General features: G+C 43.9%; 1 protein-coding gene across 9 annotated transcripts in view; it reads right to left on the bottom strand.

The window, feature by feature from the left end:
- Nucleotides 1-3887: 3887 nt before the first annotated feature.
- NPAS3 (neuronal PAS domain protein 3) overlaps nt 3888-21193 on the bottom strand; it is a 907184-nt gene continuing 889878 nt past the window's right edge. For 6 of the 9 annotated variants that reach the window (XM_053594994.1, XM_053594992.1, XM_053594990.1 and 3 more), the window contains 3 exons: nt 13743-13890; nt 10029-10153; nt 3888-8330 (listed from right to left, as the gene is read on the bottom strand). In XM_053594994.1, the coding sequence (XP_053450969.1) occupies nt 6961-8330; nt 10029-10153; nt 13743-13890 (1643 nt within the window). In that variant the 3' untranslated portion in view covers nt 3888-6960. The remainder of the gene's footprint in view (nt 8331-10028; nt 10154-13742; nt 13891-21193) is intronic. The other 3 variants (XM_053594995.1, XM_053594993.1, XM_053594999.1) reach the window with 1 other exon arrangement.

Raw genomic sequence — 21193 nt, forward strand, 5'->3', positions numbered from 1 at the left:
TTTAATTAAGAGTTCAGAGTCTGAGGAAGAGATGGGATGGGACTTCTAATCTGTGCAGGTACCAGGTCATGCTGGGAGCTAGGGTCTAGACCAAGGTGTGCCATTATGATAATAAAGGCTGTTATGGTTTGGCTTTAGTCCCTCCAAAAGTTGAAATCTTGACTCCCATTACCTCTGCACATGACCCTATTTCCATTTCCTCCTCCTGCTAGGGTTGCTCTAGGTGTACTTAGTTGAGATGAGGTCATACTGGAGCAGTGTAGGTCCTTTATCCAATATGACTAGAATGCCCTTAAGAGGAATGAGTGATGCAAGTCTATGCAAAGGCACCAAGATGCTCTGGGAGAAGACAACGGAGGCAGAGACCAGAGTGATGCATCTACAAGCCAAGCAATGTCAAGGATTGCCAGCAACTGCCATTAACTAGGACAGAAGCATGGAACAGACTCTGTCAGAGCCTTCCGGAAGAAACAACCTTGCTGGCTCACTGATTTCTGACTTCTAGCCTCTAGAACTGAGAGAGATCCATTTTTCTTGTTTTAAGATATCCAGTTTGTAGGACAACCCTGGGAAATCAGTAGGGGCCTTGAGAAATTTTGTTGTACTCAGGTGAGGGTGACTAGGATGGCGAAGGATTCTGCCATGATGTCATTGGGAATGATTGAAAGAACTAATGCCATTTAGCCTAGAAACTTACCCAAACTCTGACATCCACCCTTACATCATCTTTGAAGGCCACTTTTAGTCCTTTTAAGCTCCAGAGGTAAGATTTCAGCTTTTAGAAATTACAACTATCCAAGAGTAGGCTAGAAAGGCCTTCAGTGCTAGAATTATTAAGGATGTGTAGTTTCTACATGGCCCCTCTTAGTTGCTAGGATTCTCTGCATGACTATTACGATCATACAGATATGTGCTCATCAGTGGAGATGTACTATCAAGTGGTACTTTCTTGTCAATCAAAGATCCATTTGCTTAGCTGTCCATGGGATATGATGTCATAGTTTACTGAGTCAGTTACTAACCAATTGCTTATATTCTTTTCTCATCCTCTTTTTTCTATTGGCTATCTACAGAGTAGATAGTATTGTGGACACTCCCGCTCACCCTCCAACATTTTTCAATGGCCAACGCTGTGGCAGCAAAATGGACCACCCAAGAAGAGAGGAATAAATAAACTCGCAGCTTTATCCGTGTTGACATTCTTTTCTTGATACAAACTCAAGCTGTCCTGTCAAGCCACATGGACATTTCCAGTAGAATCTCTGCCTCTTGACAAGTTTCATTTTTTTCATGTCTTCATCCATTCATTTTCCACAGTTCTTTACTGAGTCAACACTAACAGTAAATTGTTGAGCTTGGCAATATGGGAGGACATGAAGATGAATAAGCAATGACTTAGACCTCTGGGGAGTTAACCGGGTTAGCCCCCTTCTTTATGAGGGTTTCCCAGGAGAGCAGAAGGCAGTGAAGGGTGTTCACTTACCTTAGGGTCCCCGAAGAGTCTCTTGAGCCTGCTAATTGTCATCTGTCTTTGGGAATTATGCTCAAGAACCAGCTTTGTCTTTTTCTTTCACTACACCATGCCAAGTATTGACAAAGGCATTTGTCCTACTCTTTCAAATCTTTCACTTTTTCTATTTTTTTGAAGCTGGATAATAATCTTGGCTTAGACTATCTTCTGGGCTGGGGATACATTCTCTCCTTTCTTCACTATAATACATAGGCCAAGTTGATTTCAAATTGCTTCCAACAGTCTCAGTGTTAAATAGACCTTGTTTAGGAGGAGGGGAAGATGGGAAGAATTACAGTTGACAAAGACTGAAACTAGTTTCTATGTTCAACTGAATGCATAGCTTCCCTCTCGTCCTGCCTGCTGCTTTTATTTAACATTTTTTTCATGTTCCTCATTGCCAAATAAATCAGTGTAGCTGGGAGGAAAAGGAGGAGGTGCAGAGGGCTGGCGCTGACCCTGTGTTGTCCATGCTGCAAACTGGAGCTTTGACAAGTTGACTTGCTGCCAGCCTGGCAAGGGAGAAGTCATGCATTTCTGGGGTGCTCAGGGCTCTGGCTTGGCTGCCAGCACGGGCTGGGGAAGTGGCAGGGCTCCCTGATTTATCAATGGGTCTGAGCCCAGAGCTTCTGTACTCTTTCTGGCTGAGTAAGGTTCTCTATTTCATTAGTGATCTATTTTAGCATTAATGGATAAACATAAAGGACAGAGCACTTGATGCTAAGGGAGGCTTAAGCCTGAGTAAGAATCCAGGATTTCCACCATCTCTACTGAAGAAGCTTCACATACTGTGGGGATTTCAATTTGCCCATGGCCATGTCCAGTTTCCCTGTTTCAGCCCTCATTGCTTCCACCTCTGGGTCAGAGGGCTGAAGGGATGTCCGGAAGTAAAGTGTTATGGCTGAGCAACAGCACCATTCTATCCCACTCATACAATTGTCCCTTTGCCTTGGTAGGACCCTGCCCCATGCACAGCTCTGAAAGCCACCACTAATAGTCCCATCAGCACCTGCCAGATGGAACGCTTTGAGGAAGCCTGCACCACTCACCACTAGTCACTCCAGATAGAGTCTCCAGCCTCATCCATTTTTGACTTCTCAATCCTGCTATGCTAGATCCTTCTGACTCTCAAGAACAAAAGGGAAAGAAATTTTAGAAAAGTAGCTGGGCAAACCTGAGCTTACCCTCTCCCTATTGTCCTTCTTCAAGTACTTATTTCAAGAACACACAGGGCATAGTAGAGAAATCCAGGGCCCATGACCTAACCACACTTCCATATCCCCCGGTGTGATGCATCCCTCCCTTAATAAAAGCTACCCCCAATTTGGCAAACGTCACTGAAAAACTAAGGAGATATTTATTATTGTTGGTAGCTTTTGGATAAAAGTATTTTTTTTTCAGGTCAACTCATTCATATCTCTTCACGTTTTGGAGATGGCAGGCTTCACAGTTAACCCAATTCATCCTTCACTTTGAGATAACTGCTGACCTGTTACCAGTTAACTGCTGGTAACTTTTAAAGAGTTACCCACTGACCTGCCTTAAAATGTGATAGGCCACTTGCTAACGTAACTGTAACACAGTACAACCATGACTTATCAGCTCGTCTGGAAAAAGAAAAAATACATATTCAGTATAAAGAGACGATATAAGCGATGGAACAGTTGGTTATACATTATAGACTGTAAGAAATGAAAATACCAAGTGCATTTTAAATGATCAATGTATGAAAACTGCCGTCACTTACTGTGCATTCATCAAGAAAAAATGCACCCTTCCCATCGTGGGTAATGTTGCAGGCCCATCATTCAGCTTTGATAATGTACGTAATAATGCTCAGTATGACGATGAGTTGGGGTAGCTGAGAATTTAGGATGGTTGCAAGTTTGGTGTAGTATTTGGATTAGCATCTTAATCCGTGCCTTGTCAGCCTCATCAGGAGTAAGCTACGTATTTTTTTTTTCCAAAACTAGCAAACATATGGATGCATTTAAAAAACTTTTTTTCAGGGTGGCGCCTGTGGCTCAGTGAGCAGGGCGCCCGCCCCATATACCGAGGGTGGCGGGTTCAAACCCAGCCCTGGCCAAACTGCAACAAGAAAATAGCCGGGCGTTGTGGCGGGCGCCTGTAGTCCCAGCTACTCGGGAGGCTGAGGCAGGAGAATCGCCTAAGCCCAGGAGTTGGAGGTTACTGTGAGCTGTGTGACGCCACGGCACTCTACCGAGGGCGATAAAGTGAAACTCTGTCTCTACAAAAAAATAAATAAATAAATAACTTTTTTTCAATAAGGAAAAATGACCAAGGTACCTGCTTAAACAAATACTACCAGCATTCATTAGTTAGGATGGTTACATGTAAAAGAAATGATGCCAGATAGTAACAAATCCAAGAGAAGTTTATTATGAAAATGGCACCTGCGGATGAAAAAATTAAGTTACATAAAGACAACCATGTATGTGACATGTATGAGAATCTACAAAAGTATAAAAAGAACCCTGTTGTAAATGAAGTATGTACATTTCTGATTTGCAGCATTATCAATGGTCAATGAAAAAAAAATGTTTCAAAATAAGCCAGGCACTCAGGAAGTTAGGTCCGGTTAGCTTCACACAAAACAAATGTACCATAGCTGTCGCTTTGTAACGTTTTAATTATTTTTTTTATATATATATTGAGAGTTGGTAACACTGCTAAGATTTTTACGAACAGAATATCCCTTTCCCCATTATTCAGCTACTTGGCACCAGTCTCCTCATAAAAGTTTTCAGATATTTGTACAAGAAATAGTTAAAAACACAGACACAGTCTTCACAGGTAATGAAGTGTTTTTTTTTTTTCCATTTTGTAATTTTAAACACTATGGATTTAGACAGCAGCTGTGATTATCTGTTAGTTTAAATCACCAGAAATCATTTTGACACAACACAGAAACATTTATAAAAGAAAAAAAAAAACCAGCCATCTAGCTGTTCTTTGTAGCTGATGGGTGCATTCCTTTGATTGTTCAATAGCTAGAGTAGAGCTTCCAAAATTAATCTTTAAAATTTCTCCATCATCCTTCATCTTTTAGACCTACTAAAATCCTTCAAGTAAGCTCACTAGTAAAACATGAGGCATTTAACTTCTTTTTGTTCTTTTCCCACTGTGGTTTGGGCCCAACTCATGGAATCAAAGGTCGTAGAGGCATCCACTCAACCCAGGGACGTTCAAAGGACAGCTGAGTTACGATATTAGCATTGCGCAAATAAACAAATATCTATGACAATTCTATATCCCATCACTCTCCCTCCCATTTTGTTCCTTAAAAATGTTGGTTGACCTTTGAAATAATTTTCTGTCTCACTGTTAATTGCTTTATGTATTGCTCCATCAGCCAACCTGAAAGGAAACCAAAGAAAAGCACCCACCACTTATAGGTAGAGCACAAGGGACTCTGGGAATGTTAACAACTGAGGCTATATGGCATCAATTTATTTACTATATCTGAGCATTATTCTTCAGTGCTTTATGTTGCACACCAGAAGAGAGAGTCATACCCAGAATTCCGTTGTGGAAAAATGGCTCCATTAACCTTGAGCTAGTTAAGAGTCTTTTTTTTTTTTTTTACATCTCTGAGAATGAAAGAGATTTGGAGATGGGGGGAAGGAATGAAGAGGAAGGAGAAAGGGGAGCTGGGGAAAGGAGGGAAGGAAAGGAGAGGGAGGGGAAATATACACCAGCAAAGCAACAGCAGGAATTTTAAAAGGTCAAACAGAAGATTCACAGATAGTAGAAGCAGCATAGGGTGACACTACAGAGGAAGGCCACCACACAAAAAGCACGAACCCCCAAGAATCACTGATTCACTAGGACTGCAGGAATGGGACTGTACCACTCCGGACTAGAGATAGAGCACAGAGAAGACAAAGGACAAGACAACTACGTTAGCTTAGTATATACTGCATATAGAAACACACACCGAAACGGCAGTGGGACTGGCAGCCAAGGACACGCACACACGGTACACACTACAGTTCTCACATCTGTTATTAGACGCCTTAACAAACAGCTGCCAAAAATGAAGTGGGAGGATTTATACTTGACAGTCATTTGGAGTGTTTGACACCACACTGATTTCTGGCAACAAAGACAAAATAGGATATTTTTTTCTTTTCTTTTTTTTTCTTTCTTTTTTTTTTTTTTTCATTTTTTTACTTAATGTGCAGTTTGCAGTTGTAGTTATCTGTCTGAAGCTTATTAACCCATTCTTAAGTTTTAAAACGTATTGGTTTTCAACCCAGAAATAAGAACCAAAGGGAAATACATTCCAGCAAATCAAACCAATCCTCCCCCAAATACAACTTTCCTTTACTTTTAAGCAAGAAATGAAAAAACCCAAAAACATGTTAAATATTTTTCCTTCTTTCACTCCAAAGGGTTATTGAAGTTGCAAAATTAGCCTCAGTTAGACTGAGTAAGGAAAAAAAAACAAGCTCAACAAAAGGCTGTATGTATCTAAACTGCTCCTCAAATCAGTTTGATGGAGTTTGCCAAAAACCCCTTTAAAAAGGGCTTTACAGACCCATTAAATTTAATGTGAGGCTGTGTTTGTTAGTTGGGAGGTAAAAAATTTTAAGTCCTGCAGCAAACGTTAATGAGGGCTTTGTCTTAACTAACCAAGGAGACTGCAGCAACGGACTCCAGACCAGGACAGAACACATTTTTTTCTTTTTCCCCAAAACCCAGCCCAGGAGCTGCATTTTGTATGAAGACATTACAGATTAATAAATGATAGCACCATGGTTTTAGAAATTAAGTTAATGTTTCAGTAATTAACATTTAGTCCAACTTTTTTTTTTTTAAACATTCTAGTCACAGGCCAGAAATTAAGTTTAAGAACCCAAATTATTTTTATGTGCAAGTAAGAAAATCTTAAAATCTTAACCATAAAAAGATAATTAAATTCTGCATAAAATTCTAAAATACTATTCCCCTATTTTTTTTTTTTAAAGGAAGTAGGAACAGAACAACAAAGAAAACCACCCCCTTTCATTTGACTTAGTCAAACAGGGCAAATCGTTTCTGTTTTTCTCTCTTTCAATCTTGATCACATCAAGATCGTTATGGAGAAAACCCAATGGTTGTCACTCGAGAAATCTCTGGACCACAAGACTGAGTATTCTATGGCAGAGGCATAGCCACATTAAAGACATCTTAATAAAGATGCAAAGGAAAGCAAAAGAACCCAACACACATCTCAGAAGAAGACAAAACGGCAGGCGACCGGTCATCTGACCCTCTGAAGGTAAAAAATAAACATATCTTTACACGAAAGAATAAGTCCAGTGAAAGAAAGAGGGGATGGAATGGGGGCCGTCGAGTCGGGAGAGACGCTGACCTGCTCCAATTCAAAGTGCTAGAATTAAAGGTCTAAACGAAAACGCCCCGACGCCTCCGGGCGGGCCCCGCGCTCAGTCCTCCTTGCGCTCCAGAGTCTGTGCCGCGTGGATGCCGTTGCTGTAGACGGGGAAGGGCAGCGTGGAGAAGAGTCCCTCGGCCGTGGTGAACACGTTGCCGGCCGGCATCTGCGTCAGGCTGGCCGCGCTCACGGCGCCGCCGAACGGTCCCGACATGTTGAGCCGGTGCACGTGGTGGTACAGCATCTCCATGGGCGTCTTGGGGTCGAGGCCGAAGCCAGGGCTGTTAACGTCCACGAAGTTAACAGCGTGCGCGTTGGGCAGCAGGTTGCCCTGCATGGCTAGGGTCACCTCGGCGGGCGCGTAGCGGATGGTGCCCGTGGTGTAGACCCTCTGCGCGGCCGTGCTGGTGGCGGCCAGGGTCCCGGTGACCCTGTGCACCAGCGGGAGCACGACGTTGCTCGCCTGCAACCGCTGCAGCGCCTCCAGGTCGCCAGTGTACAGCAGGGAGTTGGACGCGCTGGGGCCTCCGCCTCCCCCGCCGCCACCCCCGGGGTGCTTGTCCCGCGGGGACGCCGAGAGCGGGGGTGACAGCGGGTCAGAGGCGACGGGGGCCAAGGCCGAGGCGGCCGAGCCGCTGAACTGAGTTTTGCGGGCGGCCGCGCCGTCGGCGCCGGGCGGGGTGAGGACCGAGTCGGGGATGGCCACGTGCAGCCCCGCGCCGCCCCCGCCGCCCCCGCCCCCGCCGCCGCCGCCGCCGCCGCCCTGCGGGGACGGGAAGTGCTCGGAGCTGGGGGGCTTGGTCATGCTGTACGGGGACTCGTTCCTGGAGATCTCGCGGTTGGGCGGGTAGTTCCAGATGCTGCTGTCATTGTCGAAGTTGATGGGTTCCGACATCTCAGTCTTGATCTTGAGCACCGAGGCGCTGTTGGGGGACGACAGCAGCCGCGGGGCCTCCACCAGGCCGGCGTCCAGGCCGCCCGGGCTCGACGCGCTGGACAGGCGCCGGCGGCTGACGCTGCCGCCCTTCTGCCGTTTCCGCCTCTTCTTGCGTTTGTGGTGCTTGCTGGAGGCCTGCGCGCCCGCCTCGCCCGCGCTGTCCGAGTCCTTGGCGCTGTCGGACGTGAGCGACTCGCAGTTCTGCAGCCGCAGGTCCGACTCGCTCTCGGCGAAGCGCTCCACCTTGATCTGCATGGGGCCCAGCGCGCCAAAGCCGTCCTCGGCCGCCTTGGGGTTCTCCAAGTCCGAGTGCTCGAAGCTGTCGTCGCTGTCGCGGCTGTCCGGGTTGCTGGAGCTGTGGCCGTCGTCGTTGCAGTTCATGTCGTTGTCGCACGCGTTGCCTGACTTCTTCCGGTCGGGTTCCGGGTCTTCGCTGTTTTCGGAATGGTTCCCCTTCTCGTCCGACTTGGAGTTGTCGTTGTCCTCTGCGTGGGCCGCGGCCGGGGCGGGACGGGGCGGGGGAAGGGGAGAGAAGACACAGCGTTAGCAGCGCAGAACCAGCCTCCCAGCTGCCCTGCGGCCTGGGAGTGTCTGGTCGGGTCAGGAGCGTCACCCCCTTCTGACGATTTACAGCCTGGTTTTCTCTCTGCTGAGGGCCGCAGACTAGCAGCTTTGGAATCACAGGGACAAGTGTTAAGACCTCAGTCCCCACCCAGTCTTGCTGAGTCAGATCCCGTTTTAGAACACGATGCCCGGGTGATTCTTAGGCACAGTGAAGTCTGGGAAGCCCTGCAGAGATACTCAGGGGTCAGGTCAGATGACCAGGGGGAGGCCTGAGCAACACACACCGAGGGGTGGCAAGGCCACTTTCCCAAGGTCTGTACCTTGCGCTGTGCTTATTCATTATTGAGAACCAGACGCCTTTGTTCCATTCCTTAAATGATTTTTCTCCGTGGCACTTACTACCATCTGGTTCTTTGTATGTTTTAATTCTTTATTTTTATTTACTTTGTTTCTTCCCCCCACTAAGAATATCTTAAGCGCCACCCCATGGGGCTGGGAATTTTTGTCTATTTTGTTCACAACTATATACTATATAAAAGAAAGGATAGAGATGATTCTAGAACTTCTGTCTTAGTAAAGGCCTTACTGCAATTCACTGGATAGGAAAACAAGCTCTGTGGCGAGGACTCCCTCCTCCTGCCTCCTTGAGGCCGGGTGTAGAGTAGAGACAGACATCTGTGTGTGTGTGTGTGTGTGTGTGTGTGTGTACACCCTGCAGAGCAGGTGCCCCAGTGATGGGGGGAACCAAGTCACCTGCCATATTTTGGGGACGAGAGATTTTCCCAGTAACACAACTGCAGAGGATTTAGGGTCAAAGGCTGACGAGCAGCCTGGATTAGAGCTTGGTGCGAATCATGTAACTTCTGGCCTTTGTTTCTTTTTCCATAGCAGAAGAGGTTGGGTTAGAAGAGATTTAAGATTTTTTTGCAGCTGTAAAATGCTATTGAGTTCTGCACTCCCTGGCCCTATGTGTGTCTGTTTGTGGAAGGTTGTGAATTGGAGAAGTAAATGTTTAAATAAACTTTCCTGTGCTTCAAAGAACTACTGAGGAAGTCTCCTTCCCAAATAACTAGACATGGGAATACTGGGAAAATTCAGAAAATAAGTAACAACCCCGCATCCTGAAAGAGGCATTTATCCAGGCCATTAAGTACCCCACTTTAGAGGCTCAGTCCTAGTCTCACATTGGTGAGACTATGACAAGTCACACTATGTTGGGGCTAGCAGCACTGGTCCTGAACTTGCATGCAATAAAGAGGCCAGAACTAGCTGAGGGGGACAGAGCAGGGCTCCTTCTGTATGGTCAGGGTCGGGGGGCTGACATTAAGTCAGCTAAGTCAATCAATCTCTTTCTGTATATACATATATTTATATGCATGTAAAATCTACACCTTTATAACCACACACCTATATGTACCGTGCACATATGTACATACAGGATGTGATGTACAAATACATGTGTGTGCAGAGCGAGGAGAGAGACCCAATAACAACTTGAAGTGACATGTGTCTATATAAAATTGGGCCAGCTGTTTTGCCTCTGACCATGGCCTGGCAGCTGCCCAGCCCTCGTGTGCAGAATTGCAAGCCGTAACTGCAGAATGGTGAAGCAGTAATACCTGTAATACCTGAGGTGTCTTTAGAGTCTGATTCTGAGTCGGATGTCTCTGAGGACTCGGAGGTTTTCTCGGGCATGTGGGGGAGCTGCGCGATGTCCATCGGCGTGTCCTTGTACTCGGGATTGCTGTGGGAGGGAGGCGTGCATGAGGCGTGCAGACACCCATTCCGCATGGTTTGCATTAGAGCATCTTCTCGCCCACATCCTTGTCCCAAACTAAACATGAAATCAGATTCTCAGTCTATCTGTGGGACTTTTCTGGAAGCTCGGTATTCACATGCCAGGGTGCAGGTGTGTAGTGCTACAATGATTGAATACCCAAATGCTGCAGGAAAGCCACTGAAAAACTGTTAAACCAGCAGGTACCCCCGGGGCCAGGGGACTGTGCTGCTCGACATTCCTTCCAGCGTAACACCTGGGGGAAGGGAGGATGACAAGTACTCTCCACAGTGTACCCCGACACCTTCCCACCTTCCCTCGGGTGCCTAATGAGTCTGTGGCCTCAATCCTCTTGTTTTGGCCCCGTGATGGAGCTTCTCAGCTGTTCAGATGGCTCCAAAGCTATTGGTGGGGGCCCTTCAGTGCCTGAGGATCTGGCAGAAGCGCAGGTGTGCCTTGGGATGCATGGATTATGGCTACCAAACTGTCAACACACCCATTACAATCACATTTTCATCTGCTCATGTGGTGTACACCTGTGGCTTGTTAGCTGGAAATCTGATTGCAGTGGGGAGTCCCAGTGTGAAAGAGGCCCCGACAGAATGGAGCTAACCCTGTCTGCACAAATGTACTTAATTTTTGTTCTATTTTTAACTCAGAAACAAACCTCTTCTGGGAAAGATAGCATGTTTGGTCAGTTTGAGCTAGTTGCCTTCTGGAAATGTCACTCCAAGCCAGCACACTGTCTGAGCAGAATAGGCTAATCTGAAGGCACAAGGAAACTTCCTGCTTCAGAATGGGAGGTGCCCCTGGATCTTTCCATGATGGCCAGCCGGGCAGACTTACAATTGATGATCACTGACTCATTTGCTAATCTCTAATGAAATTCCTATATTCAAGAGTCACTATTGCAGTAACTACTCAAATGTCCCTGGGAGGGGTAATTCACTAAGATGGATTATTGGGCATTTACTCCTTAGTGTGAATTAGCTTTAGCTGCAAAGCTTTCCTTAGCTAATCAGATGAGACTAATGGGAGGAAGGTGGACTCAGCACTATGGCTGCCTCCTGAAAACTCTCTGAGTCTATAATTCTATGAAGCGTTGTGAGGAAATGGTAGGAAGACTTTGGAGGAACAGTAATTTCTGAACAGGGAAGGACAAGCCGGGCTTGGAGCCCAGATATGAGGGATTCTGGGAAGGAAATAGCACAAGAATGTTGCTCAGAGAAGAACAAAAGACAACGTGGGAAAGAAAACCGAACATTGGTAGTTGCTATTTTGCCAAGGCCACGTTATTTTCTTAGATGTTGGTAGAGTTTCCTCTGCTGCAGCCCATCTATAATAGTCATCCTTGGCCCAGATGCCATGGGGATTCATAGAGCCCCTGTCCTCCAACATACAGTCTTTAATCATTAATCCCCCTCAGGTGGGTCTATAGGTCAGCTGACCAGGTCTCCTACACCCAAGATGGAAGGCTCTTGAGTCTGAATACTGGTCTTTGCTGCCCAAACTGCTTCCTTCCTATCCATATGGACTTTGATGGAATAGAATCACCAAAGTCCATGAGACTGTACTATTTATCCTAGGCTAGATCAATGATGTCCATCCGAAATTGCACAGATGGCCTTTTCCTTAGCCTTTCTTACTTAACTCCCTCCATGTGGGGCAGAGGAGGAAGTCAAGAGGCTGATAAAGGTATAAGAAAGATCCAGAAGGAAAGAAATCTCCCTGAATGGGAGTAAATCCCACAAAGATGACTTCAACACTCTGTTACATCAGCAGGGGAAACAGACACCTTTCTAGCCTGTGGTGTCCCTCCATCATTGTTTCAACTCTTAATAGTAAATGGGTCTCCGCCACACACCATCATTTCTGCCTAGCAAAAGAATGTCAGTGCCACAGCACCTCACTCTATTTTCTGTTTTTTATAACTGCTGCATCACATGTAGTCACTGTTCCACAAAACTTTATGTCTAAGGATTCTTTGATATTAGAATCCATCTTGAGCATGTCACAAACACAGGAAATAATTGGCATAAAAACTAGGCCTTGGAAAAAGCCACATGAAATACACATACTTTTTACCTTTAGAGAGAGTTAATGTAGAGCAGAAGAGGTCAAAAAAGGAAACAAAGTGGATAAATGCAGACTCTTTCAAGTGGTGCATGTGAAGGCCCTCTCTAGAGCAATAATCACCAGCATCTGATTGATAAGCTGTTGGTAGCAAGCACATTCCTACACATTCAAGTCATCACCAAAGTATGTGAACACTCCGAAGGGCCAATGTGCTGATGAACTGCGTGGTTGTTAGCTTCTTGGCTCCATTTTGCTGTCTCAAAGAAAAATGGGACTTAGGTACTCCCTGTCTAAATTATCAGCCAAAGTGCACCAACTTCCATTCATAAGACCTATCGGAAGTTTTGCTATTCAAACCACATGTGGGCTTAGCTTGGTGGCATTAGGCCATGAGAAGCCAAAGACTGGAATGTAATGGGGAGAGACAGGCTAAGTACAGTGAGAGCTTCATGACAGGATTGGTGGAGAACCTCCCCGAAGATTTGCCCCCAGACTCACACCACCCCGTCTGTTGATATTGGTTATTTTTCTGCTAGTTGGAATCCAAAGGCAAAAAAGCAGATAAGGAAGGACAGAGATGGTGTCTTATAATATTTAGGAAGCAGTTGAGTTTGGACTCACTGTGAATATAAATTTGAGGACACTTTTTTTTTTTTTTGAGACAGAGCCTCATTCTGAGTGCCATGGCGTCACAGCTCACAGCTACCTCCAACTCTTGGGCTTAAGTGATTCTCTTGCCTCAGCCTCCCAAGTAGCTGGGGCTACAGGTGCCCGCCACAATGTCTGGCTGTTTTTTGTTGTAGTTGTCACTGCTATTTTAGCTGGCTGGGGCTGGGTTCAAACCTGCCGCCCTCAGTATATGGGGCTGGTGCCCTACCACTGAGCCACAGGTGCCGCCCTAAGGACACATTTTAAGAGCTAGCAGAAACACTCGCCTGAGCTTGCAGAGCAGTAGGCCAAAGAAGACTGTCTTGATTTTGGCAAAGCAGCTCACTTTGTTTACCAAAACTATAACATCAAGGGAATTAAAACCTATGTAATATGCTGAGGGTATCAAAGGGAAGAAATATAAAAGGAATGTAATGTACCCTGTTAATTTTCTCCCATTCCCCTTTAATTTTCATAAGAATTGGGGTGTATGAGTGCATGTGTGTTTTTGGGCACATCAGCTGTAGGCTAAAGTCTGTATTCTTTTTCCAGCCTGAGAATGTGTGGGGAATCCAAATCCATTTCTGCAAATCTGCTCAAATGTTGACACACCAAGAATTATTGAAATTTTTGCAAATCTTCCCCGCAAGTTCTTTCCCACAGTTTGATCTTCTTGTATTTCTTTGAAGCTTGTTGGAAATAAGAACAGAATTTCCATGAAGTTTCACAATAGATACTGGCAAAAGATAATACTTACAACACGTCATCTATTAACCATAGGCTTGCATATTTCACAACAGAGACAGAAATAAAAAAGAATGAGAGGATATACCTAAGGAGATAATTCACCCAGATGATGTTCTTTTCATTTGCATTCTTGGCGTTAATAGCTATGGTGGCACTAGACTGTATCCAAATATACCCTCCATTCTTCTGCATCCAACGATAGTACTTCGTCACACACTGACCCTTATTCAGCACTGGAGAGAAAACAAAACAGAAGGCATTGTATTAAGACTGGGATCAAAAAGATTTTCACCTCTGAAAAACTTCAAGCCTAGAAATGGGAGGTCCTGCACCAAGCCGGGGTGTGCCTCTGAGTGCTTAATGTAGAAGGCCATTAGTAGGACAAATGAAACCAACAATTCAGTGGAGCGGCAGCTCAGTAGCCAGGGTTATGGGCATTTGTAGCAAGACTTTATTCCGTTTTGGGCAGCCACTGTGTGAAGGGAAGAATAAAAGGACTACAAATCTTTTTGGCTCACAGAACACCTAATGCAGTGTGGATATTGTCAATGGGTTTGACGTCAGATGGCAAATTTGTATGTGATTTATTCATAGCTTGAAGGTAGACTTCTTTGAGATTCTGGATATTTGAATGTTTCCAAATATGCTTCACCCCTCTGTCTTTGATCCTTTTTCTTCAGTCTGTGTAACATCAACCAGAGTCCTTACACATGTATCCCTTTTGATCTTGTCTAACAGAATTTATAATCCCCTGGTGAACTAAATTTACATTGGTCAGTCCGTGGAGATTCTGGTAAGACTTTGCTGAATGCTGGAACAAAATAAATTCCCCAGTCGAGTCAGAGAAAAACACTGGCCTAAGGGAGGCACAGAACTGACTTGGCTAGAGCCAGATAGAGTGACAGCTCCACGCAGACTCTGAAATATGGCCCAAAATGAAGGAACAAGTAAAAACAATCAGTAATGTGAAACGGTGCCATTAAATACCCCCTGAAAGAGAGCTTTCAAATGCAGATGTTAAAAATGATACTTTAACCAAAATCTTGCCAAGTTGAAATTGACTTGATTTGTATCTGGGTACTCCTGAGCTAGTAAAAGGGGAAAGTGCGGTAAATCAGCCCCTGAAATAAAGTGCTATGGATGGGAATGGTTTAAAAGGATGCCGGAAACGTGCAAAACCCTCTGTTACTACTGGGCTACGGATCGCAGCAACTCGGCGCCCCCCAGCAGCGCACCGGCGCGCTGGCCACTAGAGGGCAGTGTGCACTCGTCTACGGCGCCCACTTTTGGCATGTCCTTGTCTCCGTCTGCTAAAATGAAAAACCTCTAACTGCTGTAATAAATTTGGCTAAATTAGCTGCTAAATGGTTATCTCAAGTAATATGTATTTGCATTAATCATCTTGCTCTAAACCAGAACAAGCCAGAGTCCTAAAGACGTAGTAAATTCATATTGTCCATTTAATTACGGCTAATAAGTGCTTCATATACAATAGTTTCATGAAGTATATTTTGATTTTTTGGGGGGGGAGCGGATGGGTACAGAGAAGTCACTTTGGGAAAGAGCAGCATATAAGGCTATTGAGGCTTTTTTCAAGCGAGAATCTCGCCGAGATTCTTCTGCACCACTCTTCCTGGCTCTGCGAGTGTTCAGACGGCACCCCTCCACCTATTGCACCCATAAACATTCAGACTTGGAAGCTTTTCTTTCATTGCCCCTTTTTTCTTGCAGTACGCTAACTGGAAGGTTGCAAAATTTAGCAATCATGTCTTCACTGTTGCTTGAAAGAGCCTGGCTGTGACGAGTGTTTCAAATGGTGGCAAGTTCCATTCTCAAACTATTCAGCAGTGCGGGGCATTTCTAAGGCCCGGAACTGTCGTCTTCTGCTGGTGGCGAGGCTCCACAGGTGGCATTGTACTGTCCCTTTGTAGGCAATTGTAAGTTCTGCCATCCTGCACGCATGGCTTCCCAGGCTACAAAACGGCGTGGGGAGGCTGAAAGCAGTAAAATACTGACTCTGCCACACAGCTCTTCTGTCAAACCATTGTTGCGTGCAGCGAGATGTGCTTTATTCAGATCCTCTCAACCTGGTTAACTATTTATTAGTGAAGAAATGCTAGGTTATGTAATTCTGCCCACTATTTTCACAGAGAAAACTTTATAGCACTCTAATCAGTGGTTGACGGTGTAATTCTCTCTGCTTTGTATCTAGCATAAAGAATAATTCCAACCCGATCTCATATTTGTAACAATGGCGAGGAAATGAACACGTCTCTTTTTATAATGGTGTGAAGAAAACATGGAGAGGAGAGGCCAGATCAGTCCAGCCTGGCTGGGGATTCTGGTTTGGAATTTGACCCAAAGCAGGCAAAATAAAAAAAATATATATCCCTGGTGTATAAACTATAGAAAGAGGCTAAAGGATAATGGAATTATAAAATCAAATTACAGTTTGCAGAATCAATATAAAGATCACCTCATTCCCTTTCTCTAACTTAGAAACAAACAAAATCCCAATTCTGAAATAGATATCTGGTAAAACATGTGCGTCCCTGGTGGTCTCCAGGCGTGTGCTGAAAGGTGTCTTTGCTAAGGAACTCATATGGGGTCCTCGTTTTGAGTTAAGGCTGGATGACCCTGGGTCTGTTTAAATGTATCTGTGTCTCCTAAGAAGATAAATATAGTACTAATTTATTAGGCCCTTGAATACAATAATACAGCTCTTTTCATCACCCAGGCCAGGTGCCATATAGCAAAGAGAGGAGACCCGAATGTATAAGAGGCAGGGCAGGTGAGTTTTGATGTGAGGACGTAGCTGTGAGGGGGCTGCAGAGGAAGGAAACTGCCCAGGGAATCCTTGCAGAGTCCACTTGCTTGCCCCTAACTTACTGTGGGCAATACTACAGCCCAGGTTTGGGAGCCCATGGTGGTCAGCTAAAGAAGACAAGTTTGACCTAATCTATGGTTTGTCCTGGGTTCAGTCTGACAGATTTCTTAAAGGGTAATGATTCTAGCATGGTCTCAGATCATGCCTCTCGGCTGGGGATTAGTGTATTTCTGGATGAAAGCTCCATGCACCATTGGGAGTGAAGGTAACTAAAGAAAAGGCATGGAGTGAGTGAGTCCCTTTAAAGCAGTGGTTCTCAACCTTCCTAGTGCCGCGGCCCTTGCATACAGTTCCTGTGGGTCACAACCGCTGCTCTAAAGGATCAAGTGTTGACCAAAATATTGCCCAAGTTGCTTCGGTTTTAGGAGGCCCCACAAAAGGCATCATAATGGAATTTTGCTTCTTTTAAAATGAATGAGGAATATTTTTTTCTTGAGCTTTCAGAATATAAATTCATGGTTTTGGGATAAAGATTCTTTCTTGAAAAAAAAAAAATCATATTGGCAAATCAGCTGGATCATTCCAGCTGCGCCAGAGGCAGGAGCTGACAGCTTCTCTTGAGCTCATGTGGTCTTAATCAGCTCAAGAAGAAAAGCCACCTTGGTGTCAGGTTGAGAGAGATTTTTAGCGTGTAATAAATTAGACAACTTGAAAAACACACACAAAAAGTTTTTTGATTCTCTTTAATCCAGGGGCTGTTGTTTTTATTTTTTAAGAGAAAATATTTGTGTCAGTTTTTTCCATAAAATCCCCGTTTGTGGGGGAAAAACAAAAATAAACACAATGTAAGTTACTTGATATGGAAGTCCTTAGAAAAATAGTTAATTGTCCCTTGAAGAAAGAGAAAGACACTTATCAAGACCATGTATAAAACCTATAAAAGAAGGAAGTAGAGAAAGAGGAAATATAGAGGCTGCCAGAAATGTATACACATTTTAAGAAAGGGAAAAAAAAACTGCAGTAAAATTGTAATACTCAAGTCACGTTTGACTTGTGAAATTATAAGAGAGACAAGATACAATATACAATATAACAAATGTTATCAGTATATATTATTATAACTTTAATAGTTTTCTCCTTTCTTAAAAAAAATATATATATATTTTGGGCACTCTCTATGTAGATTATATTTTACTGTCACATCCACGTGATATGGTCTGAGCACTTCTAATGTCTATACTGGCATATTTTTCTTCGATTTATCCTGAAGTTTATTTTCTGCTGTCCAACATTTTTGGGTTTTTATTCAAGGATCTCAAATCTTTTAAATGGCCTCTTCTTAGATTTTTACAAGGCAAACTTGAAGTAAGTCTTACAGGTTCATTTAGAATCTTGAATTGTCCCAGACATGATTGTAAAGGCCTCTGTTACCACACAAGAACACATTCCTCATTACTCAGAAGGCTAAGGTGTAAACAATTTCTTTTGGGTATTACTGCTCTAAGGAAAACCAAGAAGATGTTGTTAGCACCACTCCACCCCCCCAAGACAGAAGTGCCTTAGAGTTACAGACGGTGCTTTGCAGAAGACAGGTGACCTCCCACTTGTGGGACGAATACTACAGAGATGAACAGAGAGACGTTTGAATCCTTCAGGTTGAACTGTTATAGCCCCATTCATCTGACAATTAGAAAACTATCCTAATGGTTTTCTTTGGCTGTTAAGAGTCAAAACACCACTCACCCTTAACTGTGAAGGGAGCTGCAAATATAGTGTAATTACAAAAAAAAAAAAATTGCAGTGTGCTTATATCTTAGAAGATGAGATCTTTTGCACACTTTTCCCCCACCCCACCCCTACTAGATGCTAAGTGTTATTGAATATATTTTTTAAAATGTCATCTGGTCTCTTGGTTTGAGCTTACTGGTTGGCATATAGAACACAAAGAATAATTACTCTCCTCTCAAATCTGATGAACATTTTTGCTGAGGCAACACATCCCTGGGCCCGCACACAGCTACCAACAGAGAGATTTCAGTTTTCCTTGGGAAAACTTCGTCCGCAGACACAGCCTGATAACTGAAAGGGCACAAAGGAAGCCAGTGTCTGCGGCAGGAACATAGTTCTGTTCGTAAATCAAAACAAACCAGGACAAATTTGCTTTCAGAAATATGGAGGAAAATAGAGAACATGGTCTCTTCCTGTTGGGCTGGTCTATAAAATCAAAGCCAAGGATTCTAAATAGTGAGTCGGTTGTGTTGTATAAAGAAGGAAGCGTCTAATCCAGTTTGAAGAGAGGATGAAGAACACGTCTCAAAAGCGGCCTTTTAGCAAAGTGTCTCACAAAAGGACATTTTAGTGGTTTGCATGTGCATTAAAAAGCTGCAATACTTGGTGTATTCAGGTAAGTATAGAATAAATAGGAAATGGTGAGCTCATCGGAGCTTCCACACTTGACATTCACACAGCTGAACAAAGAGCTTCATTATCGTCATGGCGATATAAGCAGGCATCTGCAGCGCCATTCACCCCCTCCTTGACGTACCTTCACCATGGCCGTGGAGAACAGAGAGCGGTGCCTTCTGCCAGATACTCAAAAATTATTTTTGAATTCACTACCGTGGAGTGTGTGTCTGTGTAAGTAACGGGGGTGTGCTAGAATCACACTTTCTACTTAATGCCACAGTTGGGTGCTTGGCTGTAACCACTGGTTCTCTTTCTACATTCACAAAACTGGCAGACGAAACATGAAAAAGAATCCTGACTCTTTAATCTCTGCTTCTCCACCTACAGCCCAAGGCAGGCTGACAGGGAACTTCATTCTGGAAACAGGATTTTTTTTTTTTTTTAATTCTGGATTACTTTTTCCTTGGCTTTTGAAAATTGTAGGCTAGCAGGAATAAACCTGACATAGACTTAAAACAAGAATGAGTTTTTTCTTTTTTTAATCTAAAAAGTTAAGAGTCCTTGATGCTTACAGGAAGGTCATTTTCAAAACCCACCGGAAAAACAGCATTATAGCCAGAAACTGCATTAAGCGCTTTATTTACTCACAAAAGAGACAGTTTTCCACTTAGAACTGCTTATAGGATCAACAGAGGCTTTGATGCAGTGCAGACTTTCCTATAGATTTTGCAATTAGTGAGCTAGATGTCTTAAATAGTGGGTGTTCACAAATTGGCTTTTAGTTTTTTTTTGGTAAATCTATGTGCTGAGCGATATTTGGTGAAGTTGAATGATATTTGGTAATTCATGCGGGTGACTAGAGCTTGAGGGCAGAAGACCTGGGGATGTTCTGTAAGTGACTATGCATCATCCGTGGACACCTCAGGCCCTGCTTGAATTGCTATCTGTGTGATTTACAGCCTCAGAAGAGTTTTTTCCCTATACCACTGCCGATTGATAGATTTTTATTAACTCTTAATATTGAATCATGCAGAAAACTTTTCATTGATTAAGAACATGTCAATTTGTTAAGTTTCAAAAATAAATTTCCCTGTTCTTGGTGATAATTTACTGAATTGGAGACCAAGGCTTTTAAACCCTGATAGTATCTTGTTCTAGGACAAGAAGGATCAAAGTAATTGTTGGCCTGACGGACATTTGAGATTGCAGATTTTTTTCAAGCTGTTTTCAGTCCAACCAGGGAGTCTCCGTACGACACTCATTCCTGCCCTTCTCAACCTAAAATGGTTAAGGACGGAGTCATGTTTAACCCTCACACCTTCTGTTTTCTTTGGAGGTCGACAGATTTGCTATGTAAAGGAGAATGAGGGCTCTTCAACATGGAATTAAAAAAGACTTATGGCTTGGAACAGAGGGATTGATTCGGTCATTCCACAGATAATTTTTGAGTGCCTATTCTGTGCCAGGCATGAAAGGATATCACAGTATGCAAAATTTGTCATGGGCTAGTCTCTATTAGTCCTGATCTCTGCGTTCATTCCCATAGCCATGACTGGTTAGGTTTGGAATATGAAAAAATACTGGACAATGAAACTCAAGGGCAAGTCTCAACTGTGGGAGGTGGCTGAAAAAGGTGTTTTTTTTTCCTTATGGAAATTGGAATTTACCTCTGCTTGCCTTTGAATGTTACAGAGAAGCATAACTATCATTTTCACTAATAAACTTAAAATGGCAATAAGTGGGCCAGAGTATGCCTGTGTGATGGCTTATGCCTGTAATCCTAACCCTCTGGGAGGCCAAGGCAGGCAGATTGCTTGAGCTCAGGAGTCCCTGAGACCCCCATCTCTACTAAAAATAGACAAACTAGCTGGGCATTGTGGCATATACCTGTAGTCCCAGCTACTTGGGAGGCTGAAGCAAGAGAATTGCTCAAGCCCAAGAGTTTGAGGTTGCTGTGAGCTGTGAAGATGCCATGGCAGTCTACCCAGAGTGACAGAGTGAGACTCTGTCAAACCAAACCAAACCAAACCAGTGATAAACTGTGTGGAAAGTGGTACGTAGGTCTGTGAAAGCACAAGGAACCTGACTTAGCTGCGTGAATTTTTTACCTCCTTTTAACCATTGAGAGTAATAAGGTATTAAAGCAGTTAGTCTGGTTAGGATGTGGGTAGAACCAAAACAAACAAACAATAAACAAAAGGGATGAAGTGGGCCTTACATGTAGATTTGTTTTTTGACTCTGGTACACCCTCTGTTTCTGAATGTAGTCATTTTAAGTCCTTTAGGCATCTCTAGAAGGAAAT

Source organism: Nycticebus coucang, chromosome 6 (assembly GCF_027406575.1).
Source record: "Nycticebus coucang isolate mNycCou1 chromosome 6, mNycCou1.pri, whole genome shotgun sequence".
NCBI classification, from domain to species: Eukaryota; Metazoa; Chordata; class Mammalia; order Primates; family Lorisidae; genus Nycticebus; species Nycticebus coucang.